Source organism: Crocuta crocuta, unplaced genomic scaffold (genome assembly GCF_008692635.1).
Source record: "Crocuta crocuta isolate KB4526 unplaced genomic scaffold, BGI_CrCroc_1.0 scaffold124, whole genome shotgun sequence".
NCBI classification, from domain to species: domain Eukaryota; kingdom Metazoa; phylum Chordata; class Mammalia; order Carnivora; family Hyaenidae; genus Crocuta; species Crocuta crocuta.
The window spans coordinates 5,387,673-5,403,351 of record NW_027551573.1 but is presented as its reverse complement, the minus strand read 5'-3'; the positions used below and the strand labels follow the sequence as shown (position 1 = coordinate 5,403,351).

The 15,679-nt window shown below is 39.5% G+C and overlaps 1 protein-coding gene across 3 annotated transcripts in view; it reads left to right on the top strand.

Annotated features, from left to right (window-relative positions):
* The window catches only part of RBL2 (RB transcriptional corepressor like 2), a 53,308-nt gene that overhangs the window by 36,128 nt on the left and 1,501 nt on the right, over nucleotides 1-15,679 (top strand). Inside the window, exons 15-22 of one of the 3 annotated variants that reach the window (XM_077751359.1) lie at nucleotides 416-685; nucleotides 865-1,145; nucleotides 1,240-1,416; nucleotides 7,802-7,873; nucleotides 8,551-8,656; nucleotides 9,257-9,462; nucleotides 10,771-10,935; nucleotides 11,486-11,498. In XM_077751359.1, the coding sequence (XP_077607485.1) occupies nucleotides 416-685; nucleotides 865-1,145; nucleotides 1,240-1,416; nucleotides 7,802-7,873; nucleotides 8,551-8,656; nucleotides 9,257-9,462; nucleotides 10,771-10,935; nucleotides 11,486-11,498 (1,290 nt within the window). Of the gene's footprint in view, nucleotides 1-415; nucleotides 686-864; nucleotides 1,146-1,239; nucleotides 1,417-7,801; nucleotides 7,874-8,550; nucleotides 8,657-9,256; nucleotides 9,463-10,770; nucleotides 10,936-11,485; nucleotides 11,499-11,851; nucleotides 13,391-15,679 lie in introns of those variants that run through there. The other 2 variants (XM_077751358.1, XM_077751357.1) reach the window with 2 other exon arrangements.

Sequence of the window (15,679 nt, the reverse complement as noted above, 5' to 3'; positions counted from 1 at the left end):
GATATAAAGTTTGTCATGTTCCCCTGTCAAGTAGTGGCTTTACAGTGAGATCACATCATGCTTGAGTGGCAGGTAGAAATTGAATATAGTCAAAAGTATCATAGGGAAATAGAATCATTCTTTAAACTGCCCCTAAATCACAAGGCCCTGTGGCCATGGAGTCTGATTTGATGCAGCAGAAGCTGGAATGAAGTAGGGAGCACTGTGAAACAGAGAAATTCCTGTGTTTAAATTTTGCTCTTAATAGTGTTCGGTTGAATTCTCATTAGTTGAACATGGCTATGACACGGCCCCTGTAATGTTTTTTATGAAGTATTTCAAACACTGATTAGTTCTGAACATACAGCTGGGACAGAAGTCAGATCTCAGTTTCCTCGAGTGGAAATGTTTTGGTTTTTCTGTTGTTTGACCCCAGGCATGACGTCTCCCGCGACACTATATGACAGATACAGCTCCCCGACAGCCAGCTCCACCAGGAGGCGGCTGTTTGTTGACAACGATAGCCCGTCTGACGGAGGGACACCAGGGCGCATTCCCCCACAGCCCCTAGTCAGTGCTGTCCCTGTGCAGAACGTATCTGGGGAGGCTGTTTCTGTCACTCCGGTTCCTGGGCAGACTTTGGTCACCATGGCAACAGCCACCGTCACAGCCAACAATGGACAAACAGTGACCATTCCTGTACAAGGTAAGGAAGGCAGGGTGGGATATTGAGTTCTTTTCGGTGGCCTTAAATGGAAAGTCACCCGAGGTTTGGCTGGAATGACCCTATGAGACAAGAGTGGAGGGGGGAAGGAGGTCGGGAGGGGAGAAGGTGGGAACCCGTGCTTGGAGAGCCTTTCATCGTCATCATTTTCTGTACTGTAGGCATTGCGAATGAAAACGGAGGGATTACGTTCTTCCCAGTCCAGGTCAATGTTGGAGGGCAGGCGCAAGCCGTGGCCGGCTCCATCCAGCCCCTTAGCGCTCAGGCCCTGGCTGGAAGCTTGAGCTCTCCGCAGGTGACAGGAACAACCTTGCAAGTCCCTGGTCAGGTGGCCATTCAGCAGATCTCCCCAGGGGGACACCAGCAGAAACAAGGCCCACCCCTGACTGGCAACGGTATCAGGCCCAGGAAGACCAGCTCTTTATCGCTTTTCTTTAGAAAGGTAATTTGTCGTGTACCCTTCCCAGGGCGTGAGCTTGGGAAACAGAAGTGTAAGCAAGTAAGCAGAGTTTGAAACGCTTTTGTTTATCTACCAGGTTTACCACTTGGCAGGTGTCCGCCTTCGGGATCTTTGTGCTAAACTGGATATCTCAGATGAACTGAGGAAAAAAATCTGGACCTGTTTTGAATTCTCCATAATTCAGTGTCCTGAACTTATGATGGACAGACATCTGGACCAGTTGTTAATGTGTGCTATTTATGTGATGGCAAAGGTGAGTACCAGTTGGAATATAAAAGGAAAAAGAAAGAACCTACTTCCTTAATCTCAGAACACTTTTAATAGTTGTAACGGGATAGAATTCACCTACCATGTATTCACTCATTTAAAATGTCCAGCTCAGTGGCTTTTAGTACGATTACAGAAATGCACAGCCATCACTACAGCAGATTTTAGGACCTAATATTCCATTGTTTGAATATATGATATTTTGTTTATCCACTGATGACCACCTGGGTATTTTCACGATTTGGCTGTTTGAACAATGCTGCTGTGAACATTTGTGTACAAGTTTTTGCATGGACATGTTTTCATTTCTCTTTGGTACATACCTAAAAGTGGATTGCTGGGTAGGTACTCTGTTTAACCATTTGAGGAACTGCCGGACTATTTTTCCAATGTCACTGCACCATTTTATGTTTTCCACCAGCAGTATGTGAAGGTCCTGATTTCTCTGCATTTTTGTCAGCATTTTTTATTATCAGACTTTGTTTTTCAAAATACCTTTTTGAGGTGAAATTCACATAACATAAATTAGCCATTGTTAAATGAACAATTTGGTGGCATTTAGTACTTTCCTAGTATTGTACAGCCAACCTTTATCTCGTTCCAAAACATTTCTACCCCTGCAGAATAAAACTGCTTTTTTATTAGGTAGGTTCTCTCTATTCCCTGTCCCCTTAGCTGCTGGCACCCACCCTTCTACTTTCTGTCTGTGAATTTGACTATTGTACAATATTTGTCTTTTTGTGACTGCTTTTTTTCAATTAGTATAATGTCCTCAAGATTCATCTGTGTTGTCGCATGAGCTGTAACTTTCTCCCTTTTTAAGGCTGCACAATATTCCTTTATATGGATGTACCACATTTTGTTTATCCAGTCATCCATTAATGGCCCCTTGGGTAGCTTCTACTTCTTAGCTGTCGCTCCAGTGGACATGAGGGTATGGATGTCTGTTTGAGTTTTTGGTTTCATTCTTTTGTGTATCTACCCAAGAGTAGAATTGTTGAGTCATACGGTAATTCTGTATTTAATTTTTTTTGAGAAACTTGCCATATTTTACACAACAGCTGTACCATTTTACATTCCTACCAGCAGTGCAGGAGAGTTCTAGTTTCTCTACATCCTTACCAATTTATTTTCTGTTTTTTATTATAGTCATCCCAGTGAGTATTGATCAATACGTTATAGTGGTTTTGATATGCATTTCCCTAATGACTGATTATCTTGAGTGTCTTTTATTGTGCTTTATTGGTTATTTATTTGAGTTTTTAATTCCGGCCATCCCAGTCAGTCATTCACTTCCTGGTCATTTTGTATCTTCTTTGGCAAAATACCAGTTTAAATCCTTTGCCCATTTTTGAATTGGATCGTTTGCATTTTGTTTGTGATTGACTGTAGGAGTTCTTTATATATTCTGGTTGCAAATGTCATATCAGAAATCTGCAAATATTTTCTCTCACTTATTCTCCCTCATTCACACTCTCATTTCACTTATTTGATAGTGTTATTTGAAGCATAACAGTTTTTTAATTTTGATGAAGTTAGTTTATCTAGTTTTTCTTCATTGCTTATACTTTTGTGTCCTAAGAGCACATTGCCAAATCCAAAGTCATGAATATTTATCTCTGTTTTCTTCTAAGAGGTGTATCATTTTATCTCTTACATTTAGGTCTTTGATCCATTTCTAGTCATTTTTATATGTGGTAAGAGGTAGGAGCCCAATTTTATTCTTTTGCACGGGCCTGTCCAGTTGTCCCAGCACTGCTGTTGAAGAGAAGAACATTCTTTCTCCACAGATAGTCTCAGCACCCTTGTCAAAAAGTGTCAGTTGACCACAGACACATGGGTTTATTTCTGGACTCTCAACTCTGTTCCACTGATTTGCATATCTATCCTCAATTACTATCTACTGTAGATCTTTCTCTCTCTTGATTACTATTAATTTGACCTAAGTTTTAAAATCAGGAGATGAGAGTCCTTCCTCTTAGTTCTTCTTTTTCAGATTCAGTTTGGCTAGTCTAAGTCCTTTGGCGTTCTTTATGAATTTTAGAATCAGCTTGTCAATTCTGACTTCTTGCCACAAAGAAGTCAGCTAGCATTCTGATAGGATTGTGTTGACTCTATAAATCAATTTGGGGAGTATCGCCATCTTAACAAATTTTCACCATCCATCTATAAATGTAGGTTATTTCCCCCTTTATTTAAAAAAAATATTTACTTTCTTTCAACAGTGTTTTTCCATTTTCATAGTATAACTTTCACACTTTTTTTGACTTTATTCCTGTATCTTCTTTTTGATGCTATGATAAATACAGTTGTTTCCGTTGGATGTGCTCATTGCAGGTACAGAGAAATATCGTCGATTTTTGCATCCTGCAACCTTGCTGAACTCATTTATGAGTTCTAGTTTAGTAGGTTCCTTAGGATTTTCTGTGTACAAGGTCATGTAATCTGCTTATAAAAGGAATTTTACTCTTGTTCATACTGCATGCCTTTTATTTTTCTTTCCTGATTGTTCTGGCTGGAACCTCCAGTACAGTGTTGAATCAAAGTGTTGGGAGCAGAACTTCTTTTATTTCTCATCTTAGAAGGAAAGCACCTAGATTTCACCATTAAAGTATGATAGCAACTGTAGTTTTGTTCATGACTGAAAAAACTTTATCAGGTTGAGGAAGTTCTGACATATTTTTTTTTTAGTGTTCTTATTTTGAAGCGTGTTGGAAATTGTCAGATGCTTTTTCTGCATCTATTGAGATGATTATGTGTTTTTTTTTATTCTGCTGGTATTTAGATATCAGTATTAGATATAAATATAGATATAATTTGGAGATATTCAATATTTACTAATACTTAAATGTGTATTATATTTATTTTCATACATTACCAACCTTGCATTTGAGGTAAATCCCACTTGGTCATGGTGTATAATTCTTTTTATATGTTGGTTCAGTTATAGATTCAGTTTGCTTGTATTTTGTTTAGGAATTCTGTCCTATTCATTTTTTAAATTTTTTAAAAATATTTGCTCTTGAGAGAGAAAGACAGAGGGTGAGTGCGGGAGGGGCAGAGAAGGAGAGGGAGATAAGAATCTGAAGCAGGCTCCAGGCTCCATGCTGTCAGTACAAAGCCTGAGATAGGGCTCGAACTCACAAACCATGAGATCATGACCTGAGCCAAAGTCGGACACCTCACTGACTGAGCCACCAGGCACCGCAACCTTTTTTTAATTTTTTTATTTTTTAATATATTTTTTAAATGTTTTATTTATTTCTGAGAGAGAGAGAGACCGCATGAGCAGGGGAGGGTCAGAGAGAGAGGGAGACACAGAATCTGAAACAGGCTCCAGGCTCTGAGCTGTCAGTACAGAGCCCGACGCGGGGCTCTAACCCACGAACTGTGAGATCGTGACCTGAGCCGAAGTCAGACGCTTAACTGACTGAGCCACCCAGGTGCCCCTGCAACTTTTTTTTTTAAAGTTTGTTTATTTTGAGGGAGACAGAAACAGCAGGAGTGGGGGGCCGGGGCAGAGAGAGGGAGATAAAGAGGGAGATAAAGGCTGCCCCTGTTGATCTGCTATGAGTTGTTCTATCCACTATTTTAAGTGGGGTATTGAACCCTCCAGATACTATTGAATTATCTGTTTCTCGCTTTATTTCTGTCTTTATTTCATATATTTTGATGCTGTCATTAGGTGCATTGTTTATAATTGTTATAGCTTCCTACTGGATTGACCCTTTTATCATTTATGAAATGTTCCTCTATATCTCTAGTAACTTTTACTTTTTGTTCTAAAGTCTGTAGTGTAATATTTGCACAGTCACCCAACTTTCTTGAAATTGCTGTTTGTATAGTATAGCTCTTTCCATCCTTCTTTCAAATATATTTGTATATTTTAATTTATTTTTGAGAGAGAGAGACAGAGAGTGTGTGTGTGCAGGGGAGGAGCAGAGAGTGAGGGAGAGAGAGAATGCCAAACAATGCTAGCACAGAGCCTGATGCAGGGCTTGATTCCACAAACCATGAGATTATGACCTGAGCTGAAATCAAGAGTCGGACGCTTAACCAACCAAGCCAGTGAGGTGCCCCTAAGGTATATTTCTTGTATAGAGTATAGTTGGATATTTTTTATTTTATTAATTTTTAAAGTTAATTTATTTTGAGAGAGAGAGAGGGAGAGTGCAGTTGGGGAATGGGCAGAGGGAGGGAGGGAGAATCCCAAGCATGTGGGGCTCAAATTCACAAACCATGAGATGATGACCAAAGCCAAAATTGGACACTTAACTAAGCCACCCAGGTGCCCCTGGATATCTTTTTTAATCCAGTCTGACAGTGTTTGCTTTTTGGTTGTGTTGTTTAATCCAGTCACATTTAGTGTTACTATCATTTTACTTTTTATATGTGTCTGTCTTTTTGGTCCTCTAGTCCTTTAGTATTTTCATTTGCACTAGATGAATACTTTGTGATACAGCATTGTTTTCAGTAGTGTCTTTTTCCATTTTTAAAAATTATTTTCTTAATGGTCCCTTTAGGGCTTACCATATACATCTCTTTCCCTCCCTCCCTACTTTCCCCCCCGGTTTTATTGAGATAAGTGTACGCCATAGAGTGTACAGTGTAATGAACTGATCCATGTATATATATTTCAGTTACCATAGGTTAGTTAACATCCATCACCTCACAAAGCTTTCTGCGTAGTCAGAACACTTGAGGTCAATGCTGTTACCAACTTTCAAGTATATAATACAGTATTGTTAATTATAGTCACCATGCTTCGTTTTAGATCTCCAGAACTCGTTCATCTTGTTACTGGAAGCTTGTACTCTCTGACCAACATCTCCCCAATTTCCCCACTCCTGCATATGTACGTCAACTATATCAAAATCATCTTCAGATTTATAGTAACTGAACTCCAGTGAGATATAAAGGTGTTATATATAGCTGTTTCCTTTTAATCTTTTGTGGTATACTGTGATACATATTACATCCATAAATAAATCCAACAATTACATTGTTATTTTAGAATTTTACGACTTTTAAGGAACTGAGAGAAGAAAGGAGTAAATTTATAGCTTTTGTTATCTTAATCTTACCATTTCTGATTCTCTTTATTCGTTCCTGTGGTTTCAAGTTGTCATCCAGAGTCATTTCTTTAGGCCAGTATGGCTTTCCTCCTCCTCTTGTGCTGGTTTCCTCAGATGTTTCACATTTTTGTACGCTTTAGGTCCGATAATTCATTATATATGTATTGTTTTATACAGTGGCTTTTTAAATCAGTGAAGGAGGAATAAGCATTTATTTATCCTGTCTTCACAGTTACATAATTATCTTTACCAGGGCTCTTTGTTTTTTTATGTGTATTTTGAGTTACTGAGGTCATTTGCTTTTTTTTTTTTAAGATTTTATTTTTGTGTTTTCGCCCAATGTGGAGCTCAGACTCACAACCTTGAGATCAGGAGCTGTGTGCTGTACCAACTGAGGCACCCAGGCTCCCCACAGGATCACCTGCTTTTAGTTTAAAGAACTTTCAGGTATTTCTTGTAAGATAGGTCTGTTAGCAGACCTAACACTGTTTTTTGTTTTATCTGAGATTGTATTTATTTCTCACTCATTTTTGAAAGATAACTTTGCTGGACACTGAATTCTTAGCTTTTTACTTTAAGCACTTTGAATACATTGTTCTTCTGTCTCTGAGCTTCTGTAGTTTCTGATGAGAAGTTGCCTGTTGTTTTCTTGGGGTTTCTTATTAGTAAGCAGGAAGTTGTTTTTTGTCTTAATGCCTTCAAGATTTTCTCCCTTCCTTTGGCCTTCAGCATCCTCACTATATGTCTGGGTACAGATCTCTTTGCAATCATCCTAACACTTGGAATTCTTAGAACTTCCTGGATGTATGGCTTACTGTTTTTTAAATAAATTTGGGAAGCACTGAACCTTAATTTCTTTTAACAGTTTTTCTGCTTCTCTCCTGTCGATGTTTGTTGAATGATGTTCACGCCTCCCTGAAACTGTTGCTTTTTCTTCCCTTTTCTCTGTTCTTCAGATTGCACAGCCTATCACGTTTGTTAATTCTTTTTTTCCTTGCCAGTTTAAATCTGTTTTGTCCCTCTGGTGAATTTTTCATTTGTTAACTGTACTTTTTTTAGTCCATGTCTTTGTTCAGATACCACTCACTCCCTGTCTTGTTATTGAATTTTAATAGGTTTTCTTGAATAGGTAGTTCTTTATGTTTTATATGCCCTTAGGACCATTTCCAGAGACTTGAAGTAGTTGTTTATTTATATGATTGTCACCACTTTCACTGGGGAGCAGATTCACAGAGCTCTTCAAAATATTTTGCTTGAAGTCAATTTCTCTCTCAAGGTACTCTTATTATTTGCCAGGTCACAAAAGAAGACAGGTCCTTCCAGAATATTATGCGTTGTTACAGGACTCAGCCACAAGCCCGGAGCCAGGTAACTCTATTTTCTCTGAGGGTGAAAAGAGCTTCGAGTCTTTGATAAGTATAAAAAATTAACCACATTTGATTCTATGGCCTTTTCTCTGGGATTAAAAACTAAGATTCTACTTTAAGAAAGTCTTTTCTTTACTCTTCTTTAATTATGGACAACTTCCCATCTTGATTAGTTTAAGCCCTCTTTTCTCAAAAGATGAGGTGAGATATTTGATTTCTTCTTAATTTAGATAATCACAAGATAGACGTCGTTGAGGAAGCTGTTTGGTTTCTGTGTGGCCTTTCAGGCTGGTTTGGTTCCCAAACTAGTACTGTACCTTCAACCAAGGCACTAAATGAAAACTTAAATGAACAGTATTAAACATAAACTGAGTTTTATCTCAAAGGATAGGTATGCAGGATCTTTGTATTTGACTTAGAATAACTTATGTTTGGGTGCTAGTGCTGCTCTTTATATCATACTTTGATAGGCCTGTATTTGGAATTTGAGGTTAAACAGGCCCTAAAATAAGTCCTGGATCTGTTATTTAATAGATCTTTGACCTTGACCGCATTTGTTAACCTCCCTGAGGAGGACAACTCTACCAAATGGAGTTGTGAGATTTAAACACCAGGTCAAGGTCATATAGTCTAGGATATGCTCAATGAATCTGTCCCCTTTTTGTGGTCTCTCTAAAGGTGTATAGAAGTGTTTTGATAAAAGGGAAAAGGAAAAGAAGAAATTCTGGTAGCAGTGACAGCAGAAGCCATCAGAATTCTCCAACAGAACTAAACAAAGACAGAAGTAAGTGTTTAAGATCTTTACGAACCCTTAAAAAAACAAAATTAGGAGCTTTTCACTTTTTAGGCCTAGAGACTAAGGCTCACAAAATGAAATTACAACTAGAGAAACTGAAAATATTGGCAAAACATTTGTTGGAAGAAACAGAGCTCTAGATTTAGTGGCAAAGCTGTTTGTCCTTCATCCTGTAGCCTGGAGGCATATTGTGTGTAACGTTTTTCTCCAGGGACAGGAGACAAGGTTTCGGGCAGGAATTTGTTGGCCTGAGTTCCAGAAAAGTCTGGCATGCTAACTGGAACCGTGCTCTGGAAATACCACCCTTCATTGTGGATTTGCATCACCGAGTGCAGGGCACAGCTCATAAAAATTTGGTGTCGCTTATTAACGAAAACTACCCAGGAAGCTTTTGCTACATTCATGGCAGTGGGTCAAGTTAATACTTGGTATCCCGTGCTCTTTCCCTGGGACGAAGAATAGAGTGCCCACTTGCTGCCCTTAAACAAGTGCAGAGGGGAGCTGTTCGCCTCTATCTGACTGACTGTCTTAAACACAAGCTGCTTTAGCCGTCTCTCTATTTAATTACCCCGTGTCTTCCCGCTGCAGCCAGCAGAGACTCCAGTCCCGTCATGAGGTCAAGCAGCACCTTGCCGGTCCCACAGCCCAGCAGCGCCCCTCCTACACCGACGCGCCTCACAGGCGCCAACAGCGACATGGAGGAGGAGGAGAGGGGCGACCTCATTCAGTTCTACAACAACATCTACATAAAACAAATCAAAACATTTGCCATGAAGTACTCACAGGCAAACGTAGTAAGTGTGAAAGGGATTATTTCAAACTTTTTTCACTTGTGAGGGAGGAGGAATCACATAGGTTGAGCTGCTCTGTATGTAAACTGATCGTATAAATCATTCTTTTGTTAAATAAAATGAGTAAATCTCTCATTCTGAGTAAATCTCTAACAGAAATCATATGACTAACTGACAGAATTTCTTTTATTGTGAAGCATTAGACAAGAATAAGATGGTATTTGGATTCCCTACAAAGTACTGTAATACAGGAGAGAAACTGCATGCATTCATGTTGTCCAAAACTTACTAGCTCCGGTGACCTTCCAAGTTACTTAGCTTTCTTTTCTTTAAAAAATGTTTTTTTTAGGGGCGCCTGGGTGGCTTAGTCGGTTAAGCGTCCGACTTTCGCTTAGGTCATGATCTCGCGGTTGTGGGTTCGAGCCCCGCATCGGGCTCTGTGCTGACTGCCAGCTCAGAGCCTGGAGCCTCTTTCGGTCTGTGACTCCCTCTCTCTCTGACCCTCCCCTGCTCATGCTGTCTCTCTCTCTCCTAGAAATAAATAAAAATTAAAAAAAAAAATGTTTTTTTAATGTTTATTTTTGAGACAGAGAGAGAGACAGACTGCAAGCGGGGGAGGCGCAGAGACAAAGGGAGACTCAGAAGCAGGCTCCAGGCTTTGAGCTATCACCACAGAGCCTGATGCGAGGCTCGAACTCAGGGACTGATAGATCCTGAGCTGTAGTCCCACGCTCGACCGACTGAGCCACGCAGGTGCCCCAAACTACTAAGCTTTCTCTCTGTTTCTTGTTTCCTCGTATATAAAGTGGCAATAGGATAATCCCTAGTTTATAGAGTTGCTGTGAGGATTAAATGCCATAATATATTAAAAACGCTTAAAACAGTGACTGGCACAAAGCCAGCACTTAATGTGTTATTTGTGTGTTTTTTTTAGGTCTAATTATTGCTGCTAATACATTACCGTTTACCATTCATAAAGCTACTAGTTTATTATACCTCTCTGCTCTTTCAATAAAAATAACTGTTTTCAGGGGTGCCTGGCTGGCTCAAACCGTTGAGGGTCCGACTCTGGCTCAGGTCATGATCTCACGGTTCATGGGTTCAGGCCCTGCATCAGGCTCCGTGCTGACAGCTCAGAGCCTAGAGCCTGCTTCAGATTCTGTGTCCCCCTCTCTCTAACCCTCCCTCACTCGCTGTTTCTCTCAAAAGTAAACATTAAAAATTGTTTTAAATAACCATTTTCACAAAAAATACCTGTTTAGAAGTTTCGTTACCTTTCTTAGGAATGCTGACTTTTTTTCTCCCAAACAGATGGATGCTCCTCCTCTCTCCCCCTACCCATTTGTAAGGACAGGCTCCCCTCGCCGGATACAGCTGTCTCAAAACCATCCCATCTACATTTCTCCACATAAAAATGAAACAATGCTTTCTCCTAGAGAAAAGATTTTCTACTACTTCAGCAACAGTCCTTCAAAGGTGAGCCTAACATAAATCCTGGCCTTTACTAGTCCCCAGATGCCTAAGATGCTAGAACCGGGGTTGATGGGAAACACTCAGTACTCTCATGAGTGATGGGAACGACCAGGGAGAAGTGACCAGTAAGTCCCAGCAGAGCAGAAATCAGGGGTTGGAAGGAGGGGGAAATAGGAAAAGGAACTGGAATATGAAAACTGGAAATAGGAAAAGAAAGGGATGAAAATAAATCTAAATCCTTTATTTATTTACAGTTCACTCTGCTGTAAATCTGGAGTTTGGGGATTTTTACTCCATTCTCAAATTCTAAATTTTCGTTCAGAAAACTTTGATTTCTGACCTGATTATTGAATGTTTCTGGGACAGGTAGCGTCTGTGTCCAAGAGGAGCACTGGACGCTGTGCACAGTGCGCTGTGCTAGGAATACATTCTAACAAAATCTACAGCTACCATCATGCTTAAAAAAAATAGTGACTGAATGCCTTCTAAGTTACTAATTTTTTAAGTGTATTTATTTTGAAAGAGAGAATGTGGAAGGGACAGGGGGAGGGAGAGAGAGAGAGAGAGAAAGAATATCCCAAGCAGGCTCTGCAGTGTCAGCACAGAGCCTGATGTGGGGCTCAGTCCAACAAACCATGAGATGATGGCCCGAGCTGAAACCAAGAGTCAGTTGCTTATTAACAACTGAGCCACCCAGGCAACCCAGTTGTCCACTATGAAGATCAGGGACAAGGCAAAGATACCTGCTCACCACTCCTATTCAACATTATAACCGTATGCAAGGGAGTAGACTGAAAAGAAGGAAATAAAGCGGTCTCCTTAGAAAAATCACAAAATCTAAAAAATGTTAGTGGAACCAGTAAGATTAGCAAGGCTCTAGGACTAATATACAAAAATCTAATTTACTTCTGTATCCTAGCAACAAGTGAGAAGTAGAAATTTTCTAAAGCACCATAACATTAAAAACTTCTTTGGGGTAAGTCTTGACAAAAGATGTACAAGACTCATATCCTGAGAACTACAGAACGTTGGTGAAAGAAAGGCTGAGAACATGGAGAAATATCATGTTCATGAATTGGATGACATTTTCAAGACGTCTGTTTTCTTCGACTTGATCTATCAATTCAACCCAATTCCTGTCAACATCCCAGAATTATTTGTGTAAGTTAGCAAACTGGTTCCCAAATATATATGAAAATGCAAAGGAACTAGAATTATTAAAACCATTCTGAAAAATTCAGAAGACTTACATTCTCTGATTTCAAGACTTACTCTAAAGCTGTGGTTACCCAAGACAGCGTGGCGTTGGTAAAAGGAGAGACATACAGAGCGACAGAAGAGAATAAAACCCAAAAACAGACCATACATAAATGCTCTACAGATTGTCACCAAGGTGCAAAAGTAACTTAGTGGAGAAAGGACAGCCGTTTCAGCAGATGGTGCTAAATGACTGGATAACCACACACAATAATAATAGTAAACCTGCATCCGTACTGTGCAGCCAGATCCAAAAATGACTCAAAATGGACCACAGACCTAAATGTAAAACTTACGAAAGTTCTAGAAGAAACCATAGGAGAACAAGATCTTTGTGAACATGGTTTACACGACGATTTCTTAGATAACAGCATCAAAAGCACAATCCATAAACGACTGATAAATTGGATTTCATCAAAATTAAAAATTTCTGCTTTTTGAAAGACAGAAAAAAGCCACAAACCAGGAGAAAACTTTACAAACCTCTTACCTGTATCTACAAAACATAAAGGATTCTCAAAATTCAAAAGGAAAACAAACTAATCAAATTTAAAACTGGGCAAAAGATTTGAACACGTTTCACCCATTACATGCCTATTAGAATGGCTAAAATATAAAAAGTGACAGTCACAGATTCTGGCAGTGATGTGGAACAATGGAAACTTCCATACTGCCGGTGGGAGTGTGAAAGGATATAGCAGAGCCAGTGTACTTGGCAAACGCCTCACCACAGAACCAGTAATTTCACTTCTGGGTGTTTATTTTACCTAAGGTTCACACAGAAACACACACATGAAAGTTTAGGACTATTCCTACTTGCCAAAAAGTGGGAGACAACCCGCGTGTCCGTCAGCTGGCTACTGGACAGACAGGCCTGTGGCACACCCGATAACGGGCCACGACTTTGCCATAAAGGGGAATAAAGTACTGATAAACTCAGCAATATAAATGAACCTCAGATGCACTGGTGCATAAGTGAAAAATACTAGATTCAGTAGGCCACTTAGTATAGGGTTTCACTTCTGTGACGTTCTGGAAAAGGCAAAACTATAGGTACAGGGAACATCATCGTTTGTGTGGGAGGAGCTTAACTAGCAGTGTGGGAAGTTTTTGGAACAAAGAAACGTCTTTATTGTAGTTACAGGATTGTGTGTGTTTGTGAAAACATGCAGAAGTATACACTTTAGAAGGGTGAATTTTTGTATGTAAAGCTTTAAAAAAATGGCATTTTGTGCAAAAAAAAAAAAAAGGTACGTTAAGCACCTAGATCGGTGTCTTTCAGTCCTACCACCACCTGCAAAAGTTAAAAAAAAATTTAGCACAGAATTACGAGTTTCTCCAATAAATAAAAGCAAAATTAGACTACTGATTGAAGACACATTTGTCATTATGATTCAATAGACAAGAGCTGAGATCAGAAGTACCTTGAGTCAGCTGGTTAACCGTCTGACTTCAGCGGGTCACCATCTCACGATGTGAGTTTGAGCCCCATATTGGGCTCCATGCTAATGTTGTGGAGCCTGCTTAGGTGTCATGCTCTCTCTTTACCCCCTTCTCTCCCTTTCGCCCTCTCACCCCCGAAAAAATAAACTTTAAAAAAAAGTACCTTGAGTCTAGAACCAACCTGTACTATACTAACATTTACACAGCCATGAGAAAAGAATTCTGAAATGCCACACAAGATAATTAGCGTGATTGGGAATCATTAGTGATACCTGTCAAGGCGGTTTCAGTGGATTGGTACAGCCTGTTGAATATTATTACATTGCTTATATTAAACAGTTGGGAGGAAATAATACATCAGTAGGAAATTAAACTAGGATACAGACATACTATACTGTATAGCAGTTAAAGAGATGTGATGCATATATACTAATATGGGAAGATCAAAGATGAAATGTTGACTGAATATTCCAAACAGCATGTAAAATACACAATTTCAGTTTTTTGCAAAAAAAAAAACCCCACTTAATACACAATATTACATTTGTATTGAGAGCATTCCCAAGAGCTGAAGGCTACCCAGTAGCCCGGTTTGTTCAGTGAATGAAAGAGAATAGTAGTTATCCTGGTGGTGAAGACAAGAAATCTAGGCATATGCTGAATGAATTTTTTTAGAATAAGAATTTATTCATGTTTTAAATATGTACATATTGTATAAATTGTGATGTGTAAGATACTGGGTCTTGTATATAAATTATATGTAATGTAATTAACACTAATGTACAATATGTATTAGTGTATGGTATGTCTTATGTATATTACGTTATACAGTTGTACACTGTAATATATATCCCATAACGATATATCCATTATATACAAATAACATTTATACAGTTAACAGTTTAAGGAATATTCAAGTAAACAGCAGACCAAGAGATTAGGAACGTAAGGGGGCAGAAGTCAAAAGAGAGCTTTCTTATTAAGATGGTTAAGATTTGAGAAGGTGAGAAGGTGCATATGCTAATAAAGAACACTGGTGATTTTAAAATTCAGAAAAATGTGCTCAGAATAAAGTATTACGAATAAAACAGGCCTAGGATTAGCTTTAAAACAGTCTGAATGAGGGTACAGGTCAAGTCAGACTGGCCGAAACTGGTGAAGTAGGGTAATGGTCTTGGGAGTGTAATTTCATTACACTCTCCTCCCTGTTACAGGAGATTTCCTGTAATAAACACAGGTGAATAACCGGAGTATATTTTCCATAAGGAAACATGGAATGAAGTAGCATGGGAGAAAACGATCTGTAACCACCAAACTACCAGAAAATAACGTGTTAACTGACCTTTGGGCCTGTGGAGAAACCACGCTGAAGGCACACTGTGTCGGTCCAGGCTCTCTAGCACCCGGCAGATCCTCTCAGTCAGGGCTCCTCATGTTCACCACAGAACACGGAAAATAATTTGCCTGCTCTTCTCAGTCCTCCCAAGGATGAAAAATACCTAGTACCTTCTAGATCACACTAACAAATTACCTACAATGGATGCCTTAGGGAGGAAAGACTTGTCCTGCGAAATTCCAGTTGAGAACAGCCGCTGAATGAGTAGCACTGGACTGAAAAAAGGCATAATACAGTGTAAAATTACACTATTTTTTTTAAAAGGACAATGGAGATACAGGGAGTTGACTAGGGCACAGCAAGTTGGCGCTCCACAACTACTATAAACACACATACACACACACACACACACACACACACACACACACACACACACAGAATCACCAATTTGCAGCCTCTGACTTTTGGCAAAGCGTACATCAGAATCACCCCTGGGGCTTGGCCAAAATAGAACCGCTCTGCCCTCCAGCCCAGGTAGGAGTGTCAGCCAGCTGAGGAGTGAAATCGGAAGGATTTAGGACTTGGTTCTTTTCTTTATAAAGAGGTTCATCCTCTTGAAGGTAAATTCTTCATTCGAGGTTCTTGGACTGAACACTGCATGATGTTTATTAGCGTTTTACAGTTTCCTTTCTTCCCCCCCCCCCCCCCCCC